The sequence below is a fragment of the Mastigoproctus giganteus genome, chromosome 4 (assembly GCF_048544385.1).
Source record: "Mastigoproctus giganteus isolate SK-2022 chromosome 4, ASM4854438v1, whole genome shotgun sequence".
In the NCBI taxonomy this organism is placed as follows: domain Eukaryota; kingdom Metazoa; phylum Arthropoda; class Arachnida; order Uropygi; family Thelyphonidae; genus Mastigoproctus; species Mastigoproctus giganteus.
Genome location: NC_143578.1, coordinates 5,244,154 through 5,262,125, shown reverse-complemented (window position 1 = coordinate 5,262,125; position 17,972 = coordinate 5,244,154). Strand labels below are relative to the sequence as shown.

General features: G+C 38.8%; 1 protein-coding gene across 1 annotated transcript in view; it reads left to right on the top strand.

Moving 5' to 3' along the window:
• The window catches only part of LOC150086357 (transmembrane protein 114-like), a 113,699-nt gene that overhangs the window by 88,914 nt on the left and 6,813 nt on the right, over positions 1 to 17,972 (top strand). The window contains exon 4 of the mRNA XM_090371328.1: positions 9,435 to 9,535. Coding sequence (XP_090227454.1) covers positions 9,435 to 9,535 — 101 coding nt within the window. The remainder of the gene's footprint in view (positions 1 to 9,434; positions 9,536 to 17,972) is intronic.

The window sequence follows — 17,972 nt, the reverse complement described above, 5'->3', positions numbered from 1 at the left end:
CTCACCGTGTTCACTGAACAATTTGTGCACAGCACAGGCCTGATGAAAGATCCCATTTCTATCCAAGAAAAAATGCAACATGGCAGGTTTCCCGTATAGCTGCCAATAGACCTTACCAGTGAAATGTTAGTCCATACACACCAGAGATCTTAGTATTTGCCAGTGATGCCCCATATTAAGCAACCACCACCACCACTCGCCTGAATTTTCTTTCTTTGTTAGTTGTTGGCGCATAGACTTCTGTGGCCATAATGCACCTCCTAAGGTTTTTGCAGTACTTTGATCCAAGCCCGAGGCGGGATTCGAACCCGCGACCTTTGGGTTGCTAGGCAGGCACTTTACCCACCCGGCTAGCCCGGTCGGCCTCGCCTGAATAGCAGGCATGTACAATGGGTCTGTGGACTCGGCTTCCTTGCACCACACAGGAAGGCATCCACATCAGCATGTTGCACCAGGCATTTGAAGTCATCCGAATTCAAATATCACGTGCAACAGCACACTTGCTTCCAGTACTCCAGTGTCCAACCAGCATGTTGGTGAAGGTGTCTCTTGGGTCGTCTGCTGGGGAACCCCACACACGTCTAAGTGTGCAGCACATCTTCATCTGGAATATTGTTCAGGCATTCCCCATATTGTATTGCAATGGCAATTGTCACAAAGTACCTACCATTGAGCAATGCACTACACCCTTCACTCACCATGACCATCCACCCTGGATAATTCTTTACAGGTCTGTCAGCAGGAGGTGAGTTTACCCATTCAACACCATTATTCAAGCCTTAACCACACTGGGCCATGAGCAACCAACAAGCCATGCTGTTTCCAATATGGAAGCACCTGACACCCAAGCACCCACCCTCATGGGTAGCATAGTTGGTAGCATCACCGTCCTCCCCACACCAGGTGGAAAGGACCAGAGTTCAAGTCCTGTCAATGGTGGGAGGAATTTTTATGTGCTTTTTCACAACATAGCTGAGTTAGTTGGTCTCAAACAAGGGTAGCATGGTTTTTCTCCTGGAAACTTGGGTTTTTTTGTCCAACAAACAGAAAATTAACCTCAGAACACAATTTACAGACAGTATACAGGGAGCAATATGGCTTTAGTCATTGACGCTCCTAACTAAAACCCTACTGCAAAAACCAAATAAAATGCATGAGGCCTTTACGGAATCAATAAAATCAACTGATAAAGTGAATTTCTTAAAGGAGACAGTGCTGGATTAAGGTATGGGCTAGCAGGACCCTTGCTTGGGGTGCCAAAAATAGAAAAACAATGAGGCAAAAATATATATATCCTTAGTAAAAATGAGTGGATCACAGAGCCAGTGTTTAGCTCCTTTCTGTTTTTAATGTTTATTAAAACAGATGTAGGTATTTCAAATTTAATGTTTGCAAATGGGCTGAAAAATGGCATTTAAAAAAAGTTAAACCTCAAATGCCATTTTTGGTACTGGTACTCAGACACAGTACTCTGGTATCAAATTTGAGTTGCCAGTAATCCCAGAATAACATACTATTTAGGTGGCAGAAAACTCAAAGCAGTGGGAGTATGAAACAGATGCAAGGACAACTGTACAGTCCGCCATGAAATTCTGAGTAATACAGAGGGAGGGTAGAACAGCTCAATTTGTGTTAACGATGTACAGGAATTTTTCCAGCAGGGAGATAAAAAGAGGTCATTAACTCATTGTATAAGGTAGTGGTTAGGCCACACCAGGAATACTGTGCACACATCCATTTTAGGAAGGATGTATTGGAAATAATGTAGATAAGAGAAACAAGATTAATTGAAAGCACTACAGTACATTCATTTGTACAAAGAAAGATTGGGGCTCCATAAATTGCATTCTTGGAAAATAAGGCATCTCCATGGTGATCTATTAAAGTGTATGAGGGTGAGGTAAACTAAATGCTGACAAAATCCTTAGTTTTCTAGGATGAAAAATTGAAAAGAAAAAAAAAAATGGATACAGAATAGATGTGTAGAAATTTGCATTCAGCCAAAGGGTAATTAACTTTTGGAATAAACCTCCACCTACTGTTTTGAAATTGGGAAGTTTGAATAAATTTAAATTAGGATTGGACAAATTATTGGAGAGAATGAACAAAGTAAAAGGGATAATTTTTTTTGGTAACATAGACATTGCAGGCAAAAATCATCCTTAATTATTAAAAACCCCTAGACCAGGGGTGTCAAACTGGTGGCCCATGGTGGGGGTTTTTTTGCGGCATGCGCCGCTCCATGGAAAATAATGATGTTTCTACCGCTTTCTGTGATTGTGCAATTTCCAGAATTTTCCATTGCGATTGTTTTGCACGCCGGCAGTTAATTTTACTGCAGCTTTCATACTGTTCAAGTCGGTTACATCACAATGTGAGTGAGCTATTTGTGTTACCGTTTCTATTTAATAAAGTCAGTAAGAAAACAGTTTCCTATTGTAACTCTTATATATACATTGATTCTGACATGATGTCACTTTCACAACAAACCAAAAAAGAAAGGTTGTTGATGAATGAGGGGAGACAATTCCAAGAAAGATGGGAATTGAGTTACTTTTGCACAGAGGTAAAAGGTAAAATTGTGTGTATTATTTGTAATTTGGATGGGATACACTTAAATAGAAAGGGTGCAAGAATGTTTGCTGATGCTATCGAGGCAATGTTAGGTGGGTCGGAAAACTGCTAGATTGGGGGGATACAAGGACTAATAGATTAACAGTAGCCACTGGCAGAGGTGAAAGTGATTCTTGCACTGCTTCTATTGGAATGAGCCGCAGCCTGGAAAATAAGATGCAGGATATTTCAGAGACTGCTGGGAATCATTGGGGGTACAAGTCAACACATGGGTTGTGTTAGGGTAGCTAAGAAAAAGAACAGGTGCATGTATACTTGTGTGTACACCAATGCTAGGAGTTTAGTAAATAAATTTGATGAATTTGAGGTATTGCTCAAAACATCAAAGGCAGATATTGTGGGGATTTCAGAGACGTGGTGTCACACAGATATAAGAAATGAAGAACTGGAATTTGGGGAGTACAATGTCTACAGAAAGGATAGACAGGATAGGAAGGGAGGAGGGGTTATGCTATTAGTTAAAAAACACATAAAATCCAAGGAAGTGAAGCCAGTCGACATCGCTGGACAGTGCAGTGTCGAGTCAGTTTGGTGTGACATAAGCATTGGGAGATCAAAATTGAGAGTAGGAGTGTGCTATAGGCCTAATGACTCTGATGAGTATAATAAGAAACTGTTCGGAGAAATAGAGTGGGCCAGTAAATCAGAGAGTCTTATAATGGAGGATTTTAATTTCCCAGATATTGACTGGAATTTGGGGGCTGGTCACTCACACAGTAGCAAGGCTTTTGTGGATTTATTGGATGATTGTTTTCTACATCAGCATGTTCGGGAGGCAACTAGAGGGAGTAATACTCTTGATTTGATTATCAGTAGTGATTCTTCATGCATTAAGAATCTGCAGATAAATGAACCACTTGGTGGCAGTGATCACAGTGTGCTGAAGTGGGAGTTACTCAAAGAGGTAACTACCATTAGGGGTAAAGGGAAGGGGTATTGCTTTCGTAAAGGCGACTACAATGGACTGAGACAGTATTTAAATTCTATACAGTGGGATCAACTGATGATATTGCCAACAGCAAATTCAAAATGGGAAGCATTCAAAGAACTTATCGTGGAAGCTACTAGGCTTTACATACCAACTAAGAAATATTGTTCAAGGTTTAGGCCTAAATGGTTGTCAGATGAACTAATGAGGCATATGGCAGAGAAGAAAAATGCATGGGATACATACAAATTAACACGTGACACGGACGCCTATGATAGATACAAGTTGATCTGTAACCAAGTTACAAAGGAGGTTAGGCAGGCGAAGGCAGATTACGAGAGATCCTTGGCAAGGGATGCGAAGAAAAACAGCAAAGAGTTCTTTACTTATGTAAACTCTAGAAGGAAGGGGATGAATCAGATTGGTCCACTTGAGATCGATGGGTCAACTGTTGATGACCCTGCTCGGGTAGCTAACAAACTAAATGAATATTTTGCATCGACATTCACACATGAGGAGTTATTCAGCGAGGGGAATGCCAGAGGTGTATTCAACTCTAGCAGTAAGCTAGAGAATCTTGTAATAACTGAGAGCAAAGTGGAGGAGAAATTGTTGAAGATAAACACAAGAAAGGCACCTGGGGTGGATGGGATCTATCCAGTTATATTAAAGGAGGCAGCAAAGGAGGTAAGCAAACCCTTAGCCATAATTATGAGAGCTTCCTTGGACTCAGGGGAGGTACCCATTGACTGGAGATGTGCAAATGTGACCCCAATTCACAAAGGGGGATCAAAGGCTGACACAAGTAATTATAGACCTGTGAGTTTAACTTCTGTTCCCGGAAAATTAATGGAGGCACTGGTGAAAGAAGCACTGCAGGATCATCTAGACAAGACTTCAGTTATAGCTAGGACACAGCATGGTTTTGTTAAGGGGAAGTCTTGCCTGACCAATTTGATTGGATACTATGATGCAGTCACAAAAAAACTGGATGCAGGGAATAACTTTGATATTATATACTTGGATCTTAGAAAGGCTTTTGATACTGTTGCACATGGAAGACTGCTGCACAAATTGGAGCAGTGTGGCATTGGAGGCAAGTTGCTGCTATGGATAAAGGGGTGGTTGAGGGGGAGAAGACAGAGAGTGGTAATCAATGGACACTGCTCATCGTGGACTAATGTTATTAGTGGAGTCCCTCAGGGTTCAGTATTGGGGCCTTTATTGTTTTCTGTATTTATAAATGATATTGATGATGGTATATCAGGCTTAATGTCCAAGTTTGCAGACGATACGAAGGTTGGCAGGGTTGTCAAGGACACTACTGACACTATGCTGCTGCAACAGGATTTGGAAAGGTTGAGCAGATGGGCTTCGAGGTGGCAAATGAAGTTTAACATTGACAAATGTAAAGTACTACATATGGGAAACAGCAACCCCAGAGCAACGTATCAACTCTGTGGTACTACACTGACAGTGGTAGAGAATGAAAGGGACCTGGGGGTGGTGGTGCAGGCAGATATGAAGTTCTCTGAGCAGTGCAGACGAGCTGCAAGAGTAGCTCATGGTGTATTGTCAATGATATATAGGAATTTTTCTAGCAGGGATAAGGAGGTGATTATTCCCTTGTATAAGGCAATGGTCAGGCCACACCTAGAGTACTGTATACAGGCCTGTAGGCCTCATTTCAGGAAGGATGTAGAGCTGCTGGAACGAGTACAGAGAAGGGCAACTAGATTGGTGAATGGGACAAAGGGGTTCTCTTACGAAGAAAGGCTTAAGTTTTGCAAATTACAGTGTCTGGAAACTAGGCACCAGCGGGGTGATCTGATAGAGGTGTACAAAGCCTTGAATGGTTTGAGCATGCTCAATGCTGATGGGATTCTTCCTCTAGCTCAGAAAAATCACCTGAGAGGGCATAAATTCAAATTGAGGAAAGACAGATGTAGGATAGATGTGCGGAAATTTGCCTTTAGCCAGCGGGTGGTTGGTGGGTGGAACAGACTTCCATCCCTTGTCGTGGAAGTTGATAGCCTAAATAAGTTTAAGGCTCAGCTGGACAGGTATTTCAAACGAACAGAGGGGTGAAGTGGAAGTGGTTATTTTTATTTATTTATGTTACTTTTTTTTTTTTGGCTGATGCTGCATAAGCTTGCTTTCTTGCATCAAATGCCTCTACTAATGCTAATGCTAATGCTAATGAATCAATTAGTCATCAAAGAGTTCAATATTAAACAACACTGTGATACAATTCACAAAGAAAAATTTTCCTGTTTCGAGGGTAAATTAAGAGAAGAAAAACTAAAGGATATGAAGAACTCACTTCAAAGGCAACAAAATGTAATTATAAAAATTAATGAAGGCAGTGAAAGCCAGTTATGAAATCAGCTATTTACTGGTAAATCATTCTAAACCTTTCAGTGAAGGCTCCATGGTTAAGCTCCATGAATGCATGATAAAATCGGCTGAAAACATCTGTCCAGGAAATATGAAAATGTTCCAAGAAATTTCATTGTCAAGAAACACAGTGGCTGAAAGGATAAATGAGATAGCAGACAACTTGTATGAACAACTACAGGAAGCACTGCAACATTTCAATGTTTTTCAATTGCACTTAACGAAAGTAATGATATTCAAGACGTGGCACAAGTTGCACTGTTTCTTTGATCCTGCAATGACAATTTGAAAGTAACTGAAGGGTTTTTGGAAATGATTCCCACACAGGGAACTACTACTGGGGAAGGCATTTGTGACACTGTTGGGCGTTCTGGAGAAATACAAGTTACCTCTCAAGAGACTCGTGGCTGTGACTACTGAGGTGCTCCAGCGATGACAGATAAAGTCAAAGGATTTGTATCAACACTAGAAGTAAAACTGAAGGACGAGTATCTGGGCAAAGAAAAATTGCAATCTTTCCACTGCATTATTTATCAGCAGGTTCTGTGTTCGAATATACTGAAAATGGACATTGTGCTCAAGGCTGTGGCCAAAACTGTGAACTTCGTCCAGTCCAGAGGACTGAATCACTGCCAGTTTGCTCTCTCCTTCTTAAGGATTTTGAAAGTGAATTTGAAGGGCTGCTGTACTACACAGAAGTTTGTTGGTTGTCTTGCCATAATGTACTAAAGAGGTTTTTTTTTTTTTTTTTACTTTTGGAAGAAATAATACTGTTCCTAGAAATGAAAGGTCAGGATGTATCACTTCTGAAGGATCAGTCTTGGGTACAAGATCTGGCCTTCCTAGTAGATATTACAGGTCACCTAAATGATCTAAACATTAAACTACAAGGGAAAGATCAGTTGATAAGACATGCACAATGCACTGGCTAGTTTTCAAAAAAAGTTTATTGTGTGGAAAAATCAATTAAAAGAGTGTACTCTGATTTACTTTTCTATGTGTGAACACTTGAAAAATCAGAGTCAGAGTTATACCTTTTTCAAAATAGAAAAGATTAAAGACGAATTTGATAGGCACTTTAAAGATTTCAAGGAGCACCAAGGAGATTTTTTCTTTTAATGTCGAGAGAGCTCCCATTTCCATACAAAAAGAACTAAATGATCTGCAGACTGATTCAATTTTAAAAGAGAAATATGAGAAGTTGGAATCCCAAAAATCCACTCATATTTAGGGCAAAAATACTCGGCACAAATTCTATGTTACTTTGGGAGCACATATTTATGTGAACAATGTTTTCCCATATGAAAGCTAACAAAACAGCCCACAGATCAAGTCTAACCAACACTCGTCTTTCTTCCATAATGAAGGTTGTCTTCTCAATCTTCGACTCCAAATCTTGCAAAGCTGGTTGCAAGAAAACAAAGTCAAGTGTCTGGCAAAAAAAGGCCTAGATTAACTAATTTCACATATATTCCCTCATTGAAACATTGTATTATCTGGAATAAACTTGCTTTTCATTATTCATTCTGTTTATTCAGACTTTTATTTCCTTTCAATTAGTTATTAGTGCATTCATTCTCAGCTGCGAGTACCAATCAGCAATAAGCAACAACTGAGCAATTAAAAAGCGCCTTTAGGCTTGACAATGGCAAGGTTTATAGGTCGTGTGCGGCCCGCGTGAGATACACTAATATACGAGAAATGGCCTGCAGCCCAAATGAGTTTGACACCCCTGCCCCAGACAATATTTAAAATGCCAAGGCTGATGGAAAACCTCAACATATAACAAAGGAACTGAATGAAAAAATAATTTATACCATACACTTAAATTTCGGGAAAGTTTTTAATACCATTGTAAATAAAAGACTGCTGTACAAATTTGGGCAGTGTAGCATTAAGAGCAAGTTACTGCTTTGGATAAAGGAATGTTCAAGTGGGAGAAGACAGTGGTTATTAATGGACATAAGGTATGTTCGTGTCAGACGGCACCTGGAATTTCTCCCATCTCCACGCAGTTATTAATGGACACAGCTCTTCACGGACTAATGTTATTAGTGAAGCACTCCAGGATTCAGGGCTCATTGTTGTCTATATTTATCAATCATCAATGCAGGCATATCAAACTTAATGTCTAAGTCAGCAGATGATGCAACCATTAGCAGGGTGGTTTACAGTAATCAGGGTAAACACTACTGTAACGAGATCTAGATAAATCAGGCAGATGGGCTGAGAAATGGTAGTTCAAGTTTAACATTGACAAAGGTGAAGTACTGCATATGGGTAGCAGTAATACAGATTAATGTACCAAATGTGTGGTACTACACTCCAGGTAGTGGAAAATGAAAGAGATACTGGAGGTTAATTGTGCAGTCAGATATGTTCTCTGACAGGGCAGACAGGCTGCCAGAATAGCCCATGGGGGTTTTGTCAATATACAGGAATTTTGTAGCATAAGGATGTGATTATACCATTGTATAATGAAATGGTTAGACCACATCTAGAGTACTATATACAGGTCCAGAACACTCATTTTAAGAAAGTTTGCATCAGTTGGAACAGGTGCAGAGAAGGCTTGGTCAGGGAAAAAATCAGGTGATCTTACCAACGAAGGCTTCAGTTAGTTCTGCAAACTATAGCATCTGGACACCTAAAAGGTAATCTGACTGAGGTGGTTATGGCTTTGAATGGATAGAGTAAGTTCAGTGCTTATGACATTCTTCCTCTTGTTCAGACTAGACACATTGAAGGGGGCATAAATTCAAACTGAGGAAGGATGGTTGCACGATAGATGGATACAAGTTTGTCTTTAGCCCGCAAATGGTTGATTGTTGGAACAAACTTTATCTTTTGCTTTGGAAGTTGGCAGTTTGAATAAATTCTATTAGAACTAGATAAACTATTGGAGGTGAAGGACAGGTGATGTGGGAAGTTATTTATTTTATTTATTATTATTGTTTTTTTGCTGATTTCTTGTTTTCTTGCATTATTTGCAAGTACTAATATTAATAATACTGAGAGTAAAGGGGTGCTTAGAAATGTTATTGTGCAAGGGATGATTGCATGAAAAATCATTACATAATAATGGAGGTGAGAGGATGGCTCCTTTTACAATAAAAAAGAATAGAATTACATGCCTTTGCAGGTTTGTATATTAATTTCCACAGTAATTTTATGAAAGGTTTATACACTAGTTTAATCACAATGAAATGACCACTTTGTGACTTTATCACTTCTAAATAAAGACTCTTGAATAACTAGAAGTGTCTAGGCTTAATTCACTAAGTATAACTAACATTCTTTTAAAGTAATATAGATTTCCACTGGCATGATTAATTTCAAAAATTGCATAAAATAACCAGGATAATTTGATTAAATTGGCAGTTTAAATATAATCTTGTGACTCGTTTTAAATTGCTTCTCTGTCTTGACAAATTGTCTCCATTTAAAGATACCTTTTTTTTTTTTTTTTTCATAGCTATGGTGGATGCAGGTGCTATGGGTTTATGGCATGGTATACCACACTATGATTATGAAAAACTGCAGTATCCTGAAATGCCCTTTAACCGTTGGCCTGAAGTGAGTATTTTTCTGAAAGCAACTGATTGATAACCAGAGTGTAAGGTGTAGCAGTTCTATATATAAAGTTAATGTACTTTGCAGTATATTAATGTTATATGCATAAAGTAAGGATTTTAAAAATTTAATTATATATAAATTGTATTCAGAAAATACTAGTTATCATTACTTTTTACTTCAAGAGAGAATTAAATACAGTGGAGGACATGTATGAAGTCAAAAAGTATAATAACACTAATTATGTAAAATAAATCATTTTTATCACTATTACCATACCTATCTTCAGTAGGTACAGTCACCATCAAAGTACTCTCCTTCTAAGTTTATACCAGTGGTTCCTCAACTCTTGTCACTTTACATTGTTCTGAACGGTTTATCCCACTATGTGGCCTATATAAGGTATTTTTCAAATGTAGGATTATACCAATCTATAATTTAACAATGCTGCATTACCACAAAATATGAGAGATACCAAAAGGTGTAGCAGTTTCAATCCACAATGATTTAGGGCAGGAAACCTCAAAACTGTAGAAATATATAACTATAGTACAGGTAGTAGCATATACCATCATTTTGTGTGTAAACCTAATACCACACTCAGGTTAGTAAAGAATGAAAAAGATCTGAAGACAATTCTGCAGTCAGATATTAAGTTCTCTGAGTAGTGCAGACAGGCTGCCAGGGCATTACATGAGCTTTGGTCAATCATATACAGAAATTTTGCCAGGGGGATAAGGTGGTAATTAACCTGTTGTATAAAGCAATGGTTAGGCCACATCTTGAGTAATACATACTGGTCTGGAAGCTTCATTTTGTGAAAGATGTGGATCTGTTGGAACAGGTGCAGAGAAGAGCAAAGATTAGTGAGGGGATAAAAAGGGTGATATTACCAAGAAAAGACTTCAGTTCTGCACACTGCAGCATTTGGAGATTAGACACCTGTAAGGAGATCTGAATGACACGAGGCTAGTGCTGCTGGATACTTCTGTTGCTCAGTGTACACGTGGGAGGACATAAATTCAAATTGAGGAAGTATGGTGGGGGGTAGATGTTTGGAAATTTGGCAATGGCCAGTGGGTGGTTGATTGTTGGAACAAACTTTCATCTGGCATTGTAGAAGTAGGTAGTTTCAATAAATATAACTGAACAAAGTTATATATAAGGAAGAGCTGAACAAACTGTTAGAGGGGATGAACAGGTGATATGGGTAGAGTGGATTTTTTTCTTTTTGATTGATGCTGCATAAGCAATCTGTAATTTACCATTTGTCATTTCCACTACTAATACTAAGTGTATCATCATTTCCCACTACTAATACTATTAAGGAAAAACAAAGTTTATACAAGTTGCATCATCTCTAATACAGTGTAGTTGTCACAAAACTGGGTTGCCAGCTTGAATATTTGAAAGATGATTACTTATGCAAGAAATAAAATGACAAACTCTTGTTTTTATTGTTTGAGGATAATAAAGCACTCAAAACCTAACTGGTATTATTATGTTTATTTTCGAAAATATGCAAAAAATGGAGTCAAACAATTTGTGGTATTTTCCTAGCACTTCTTTAGTGACAGCTATCTTTACAATACAATATCACCATCAGAAAAGATCACTTCCACACTGCAACAAGTTCTTGTTGACTGTAGTGATCTTTATTATCACACAGTTTTATCTACATATCATGCTGCTCAAGGAATATGTTGTCTTTATATTGAAAAGTGAAAGAAATTGGCTTAAAAACATGCTATGAATAGGAAAATTTCTGCCATTTTCCTATTCACAGCTTAAAAACATGCTGCGAATAGGAAAATGGCTGAAAACTCTGCTATTCTACATAAAAAAGCTATTTAAAAATAAGATTTTATCCTAAAACCTTCTGCAATTAAATATTGTACTTTTTTATGTTGAAAAATGGAGACTTAGTATTAGTAGTGACAGATGATGAAAGAAAAAAGTTTATAATACAATCCAATAATTTCCCCTAGTATTCCCTAGAATTTATTCAAAACTCACCTCCACAACATCAGATGGAGTTGTATTCTAACAATCAACCATCTGCTGGCTGAAGGCAATCTTCCACATATCTATCCTGCAACCATTCAACCTCAATTTGAATTTCTGCCTCCTCTTTTGTGCAGTCTAAGCAAGAGGAAGAATGCCATCGCCATCACCACTGAGCTTGCTCAATCTAGTCAAAGCCTTAAACACCTCAATCAAATTACGTTGCAGGTGCCTAGTCACCAGATGCCACAATATGCAGAACTCAGACCACCCTTTTGTTATCTTCACCAATCGCATTAACCTTCTCTGCAGCCATTCCAGCATTTCTACATCCTTCCTAAAATGAGGCCTCCAGACCTGTATGCAGTAGTAAAGATGTGGCCTAACTGTTGCCTTGTAAAATGGGTTATTCAAAGTTTCTGAATAACATTAACAAAACCCCATGAGCTGTCCTGGCAGTCAGAGAATTTCATATCTGGCTGCCCAATTCTCCCAGATCTTTTTCATTTTTCACTACCCTGAGTGTAGTACCACATAGTTGGTAGGTTAATTTGGACTTATTGCCTAACCATATGCCATACCTTACATTTCTTAATGTTAAACTTCAACTGCCACTTCTCAGCCCATCTGCCTAATTTTTCTAGATCTTGTTACAGAAGCTTACATTGATTACTGTAATTAACCACCCTGCCAACATTTGCATCACCTGTAGACTTAGACATTATGCCTGATATACCTTCATCAATATGATTAATAAATACAGAAAACAACAACAGGTCCGTGCTGAATGCTTGGGGACTCAACTAAAAACGTTATTTCAAGAAGTGCAGTGTCCATTAATAACCACTCTGTCTTCTCCCACTCAACCATCAATTTATCCAGAGCACAGTAACAAACCCTTAATTCCATACTGCTCCAATTTCTATGGTGGTCATTTATGTACAACAGTATCAAAAGCTTTCCTGAAATCTAATTATAACAAAATTATATGCTTTCCTCAGTTCTGCAAACTGCAGTATCTGGAGACTAGGCACTTGTGAGGTGATCTAAATGAGGTGTTTAGGCTCTCAATGGATTGAGCAAGCTCAATGCTAATGGGATTCTTCCTCTTGGTCAGACTATACATGAGGAGGCATAAATTCAAATTGAGGACAGATGGTTGCAGAGTAGATGTGTAGAAGTTTTCCTTCAGTCAGTGGGTGGTTGATTGCTGGAACAAACTTTCATGTTGTTGTAGAAGTGGATAGCTTGAATAAATTCGGGGAAAAACAAACTACTGGAGGTGGTGGATAGATAAAATGGGAAGGATATTTTTTTTTTTTTTTTTTGTGCTGCGTAAGCTTTCTTTCTTGCATCCTATGCCACTACAAATACTAATACAATCAGGATGGTCAGACAAGATCACCTCTTAACAAATCCATGCTGTGACTGCAGTATAATTGCATTCCTGTCTAGATGGTCTTGTTTTACATCTTTAACCAGTGACTCCATTATTTTTCTGGGAACAGATGGTAATCTAACAGGTCTGTAATTATTCATGTCACCTTCTGATCCTCCTTTGTGATCTGGAGATACATTCATGCATTCAGTCCATAGGAACCTCCCCCAAACCCAAGAATGCTCTCGTAATTATGGATAAAGGTTTGCTTACCTCCTTTGCTTGTGTCCTTTAATATAATTGGATAGATTCCATCCACCCAAGGTGCCTTTTTTATATTAAGCTTTAACAATTTCTCTTCCACTTTCCTCTAGTTATCACAAAATCATTTAGCCCCCTGCTAGAGTTTGATAAATTTCTGGCCTAAACTTCCCCAAAGAATTGGGGAAGTGGTTCATTTATCTTGTGGTTCATTTATCTTCATGCATTAAGAATCTGCAGATAAATGAACCACTTGGTGGCAGTGATCACAGTGTGCTGAAGTGGGAGTTACTCAAAGAGGTAACTACCATTAGGGGTAAAGGGAAGGGGTATTGCTTTCGTAAAGGCGACTACAATGGACTGAGACAGTATTTAAATTCTATACAGTGGGATCAACTGATGATATTGCCAACAGCAAATTCAAAATGGGAAGCATTCAAAGAACTTATCGTGGAAGCTACTAGGCTTTACATACCAACTAAGAAATATTGTTCAAGGTTTAGGCCTAAATGGTTGTCAGATGAACTAATGAGGCATATGGCAGAGAAGAAAAATGCATGGGATACATACAAATTAACACGTGACACGGACGCCTATGATAGATACAAGTTGATCTGTAACCAAGTTACAAAGGAGGTTAGGCAGGCGAAGGCAGATTACGAGAGATCCTTGGCAAGGGATGCGAAGAAAAACAGCAAAGAGTTCTTTACTTATGTAAACTCTAGAAGGAAGGGGATGAATCAGATTGGTCCACTTGAGATCGATGGGTCAACTGTTGATGACCCTGCTCGGGTAGCTAACAAACTAAATGAATATTTTGCATCGACATTCACACATGAGGAGTTATTCAGCGAGGGGAATGCCAGAGGTGTATTCAACTCTAGCAGTAAGCTAGAGAATCTTGTAATAACTGAGAGCAAAGTGGAGGAGAAATTGTTGAAGATAAACACAAGAAAGGCACCTGGGGTGGATGGGATCTATCCAGTTATATTAAAGGAGGCAGCAAAGGAGGTAAGCAAACCCTTAGCCATAATTATGAGAGCTTCCTTGGACTCAGTGGAGGTACCCATTGACTGGAGATGTGCAAATGTGACCCCAATTCACAAAGGGGGATCAAAGGCTGACACAAGTAATTATAGACCTGTGAGTTTAACTTCTGTTCCCGGAAAATTAATGGAGGCACTGGTGAAAGAAGCACTGCAGGATCATCTAGACAAGACTTCAGTTATAGCTAGGACACAGCATGGTTTTGTTAAGGGGAAGTCTTGCCTGACCAATTTGATTGGATACTATGATGCAGTCACAAAAGAACTGGATGCAGGGAATAACTTTGATATTATATACTTGGATCTTAGAAAGGCTTTTGATACTGTTGCACATGGAAGACTGCTGCACAAATTGGAGCAGTGTGGCATTGGAGGCAAGTTGCTGCTATGGATAAAGGGGTGGTTGAGGGGGAGAAGACAGAGAGTGGTAATCAATGGACACTGCTCATCGTGGACTAATGTTATTAGTGGAGTCCCTCAGGGTTCAGTATTGGGGCCTTTATTGTTTTCTGTATTTATAAATGATATTGATGATGGTATATCAGGCTTAATGTCCAAGTTTGCAGATGATACGAAGGTTGGCAGGGTTGTCAAGGACACTACTGACACTATGCTGCTGCAACAGGATTTGGAAAGGTTGAGCAGATGGGCTTCGAGGTGGCAAATGAAGTTTAACATTGACAAATGTAAAGTACTACATATGGGAAACAGCAACCCCAGAGCAACGTATCAACTCTGTGGTACTACACTGACAGTGGTAGAGAATGAAAGGGACCTGGGGGTGGTGGTGCAGGCAGATATGAAGTTCTCTGAGCAGTGCAGACGAGCTGCAAGAGTAGCTCATGGTGTATTGTCAATGATATATAGGAATTTTTCTAGCAGGGATAAGGAGGTGATTATTCCCTTGTACAAGGCAATGGTCAGGCCACACCTAGAGTACTGTATACAGGCCTGGAGGCCTCATTTCAGGAAGGATGTAGAGCTGCTGGAACGAGTACAGAGAAGGGCAACTAGATTGGTGAATGGGACAAAGGGGTTCTCTTACGAAGAAAGGCTTAAGTTTTGCAAATTACAGTGTCTGGAAACTAGGCACCAGCGGGTGATCTGATAGAGGTGTACAAAGCCTTGAATGGTTTGAGCATGCTCAATGCTGATGGGATTCTTCCTCTAGCTCAGAAAAATCACCTGAGAGGGCATAAATTCAAATTGAGGAAAGACAGATGTAGGATAGATGTGCGGAAATTTGCCTTTAGCCAGCGGGTGGTTGGTGGGTGGAACAGACTTCCATCCCTTGTCGTGGAAGTTGATAGCCTAAATAAGTTTAAGGCTCAGCTGGACAGGTATTTCGAACGAACAGAGGGGTGAAGTGGAAGTGGTTATTTTTATTTATTTATGTTACTTTTTTTTTTTTTTTTTTTTTTTGGCTGATGCTGCATAAGCTTGCTTTCTTGCATCAAATGCCTCTACTAATGCTAATGCTAATTCCTCATGTGTGAATGTAGATGCAAAATACCTATTCAGTTTGTCAGCAACCTGAGCAGGATCATCAATAGTTAAACCACTGACATCAAGTGAACCAAAGTGATTCAACCCCTTCCTTCTACTGTTAATATAAGTAAAGAAGTCTTTGTTGCTTTCCTCGGCATTCTTTGCCAGAGACCACTCAATCTGCCTCAGCTTGCCTAGCCTCCTTTGTGGCTTGATTACAGACTAGTTTATATCTACCACAGGCTTCCATATAAGCTGATAATTTATATGCATCCCATGCAATTTTTTTCCCTGCCACAAGACTCATCAGTTTACCAGACATCCATTTAGGTCTAAGCCTGAAATGGTATTTCTTAGTTAGTAGGAAAAGCCTAGCATCTAAGCTTTTATCTAGGGTAATTTGTTTTTCTATGTAGTCACAGGTGTGGCAAATGAAGCGAAATTTGCCACACCTTGCAAAAATTGAGAAATTAGGTTGTTCGATTGAAAATTTAAAACAATAACGTACTGTTTGAACAAGTTTATTCAAAACATGTGCATTTTGACTACTATACAACTTCCTCAGATGAAAATGGTGAAACAAACTGTTCAAACTGAAAATCAGAAAATTTAATGCAAAATTTGACAACTCTTTTGTCTGAAAGCTTGCAGAATTCTTGACTATATCAACTAAATACCCATCACGGCTCTGTCCCTAAACTGTCATTAACAATTCTAAATCTATATTTTGACTTAATGAATCCCACCAATGAGAACACCAATCTACACACACCCACAGTGATCCAAGCATAAACAATAATTTTGAGATGCCCATTTTCAAACATGGGAAATCCTTGTCAGTCAGAACAGATTCTCACATCTCTGTGGCTGAAGAATTCTGCCAAACTTTCAAACATTCCAGACTATGAAGAGTAAGCATATCATCTTTAAACTCATATTTATCAAAAGGCAAAAGGGTGGCAACTTCTTTGCTTGAATTTGCAATAGCAAAGTAATTGATCATGCAAGAATTGAAAAGCCAATTTGAAGTCTTTGAAATCAAAAAAAAAGGGATTAAAATTTTCTGAGACAGATTTTTCATGCAGTTTACATAGAGTAGCTGCATTACATCGAGTAGACTACACTCCACTTTTTTTTTTTCCAGAAATCTAGCCAGTTTTGAAAAATTAGTCAAATCATCCTTCTGAATTTATGCCATAAGAAGGTTGAGTTTTAACTTGAATCCTTGAATATGCTGCACCTGCTAACATACATTACCTTTCTTTTTCTCTACAACTTCATAATCAATTCATTTAGATGAGCTATGATATTGCACAGAATATGTAAATCATGCTGCCATGAAGGGCTCATGTTAGAAAAGTTTTAAAGATGGCATTTCTCAACAACAACACCCCAGGGGCTCACATCTGGTGAGTATGGGCTTGGCACACTCAGGGTCCTGAGCTGGATATCATCATTCTTCTCTTTCTTGGTGATTCCTTTCTACTTCTGACTCTTTCTTACTTACTTGCTCTCTCTCTCTCTCTCTCTCTCTCTCTCTCTCTCTCTCTCAGGGTAACTCAGGAATGTTTTTTGGCTGGTGCAGCATAAGCCTTAGGCTTCCTTGCACCATATGGCTAATAATAAAACATTAAGAGTAGATCTGCAGACTTACTTAACAAGTACGGGTCAATGTTAAAAAAAAGCCATGAGTTAGGGTTAAATTTGAAAGTGTCTGCAATTCTGCCCAGACATGATAGAAAGGAGTATGTGATAAGATCCTTGTCAATCAATTCGTCCCTGGAGAAATAGTACAAGCCTCAGAAGGTAGAATTATTCTCAGCCTGGTTCATGCTTGTTAACAGGAGAGATTGCTTCTATAAAGATGGAATATACTTAAATAAAAAGGGTGCAAGAATATTTGCTGATGCTATTGAGGCAGTGTTAGGTGGATCAGAAAACTGCTAGCTTGAGGAGGTGATTCACAGACTAATAGATTAACAATAGCCACAGGCTATTGTTAATCTATTAGTCTGTGAATGAATCACATTGGGTGACGATGTGAATGGTTTAAATGTTAATGATTCTGCTCAGGTTGCTGAAAAATTGAAGATGCATTTTGCATCTACATTCACACATGAGGAATTGTTGAAGCTGAACATAAAAAAGACACCTGGAGTGTTGAGATCTATCCAATCATATTGAGAGACAGCAAAGAAGGTAAACAAGCCTTTAGCCATAATTATGAGAGCATCAATGAACTCAGGTGAGATTCACAACGGGG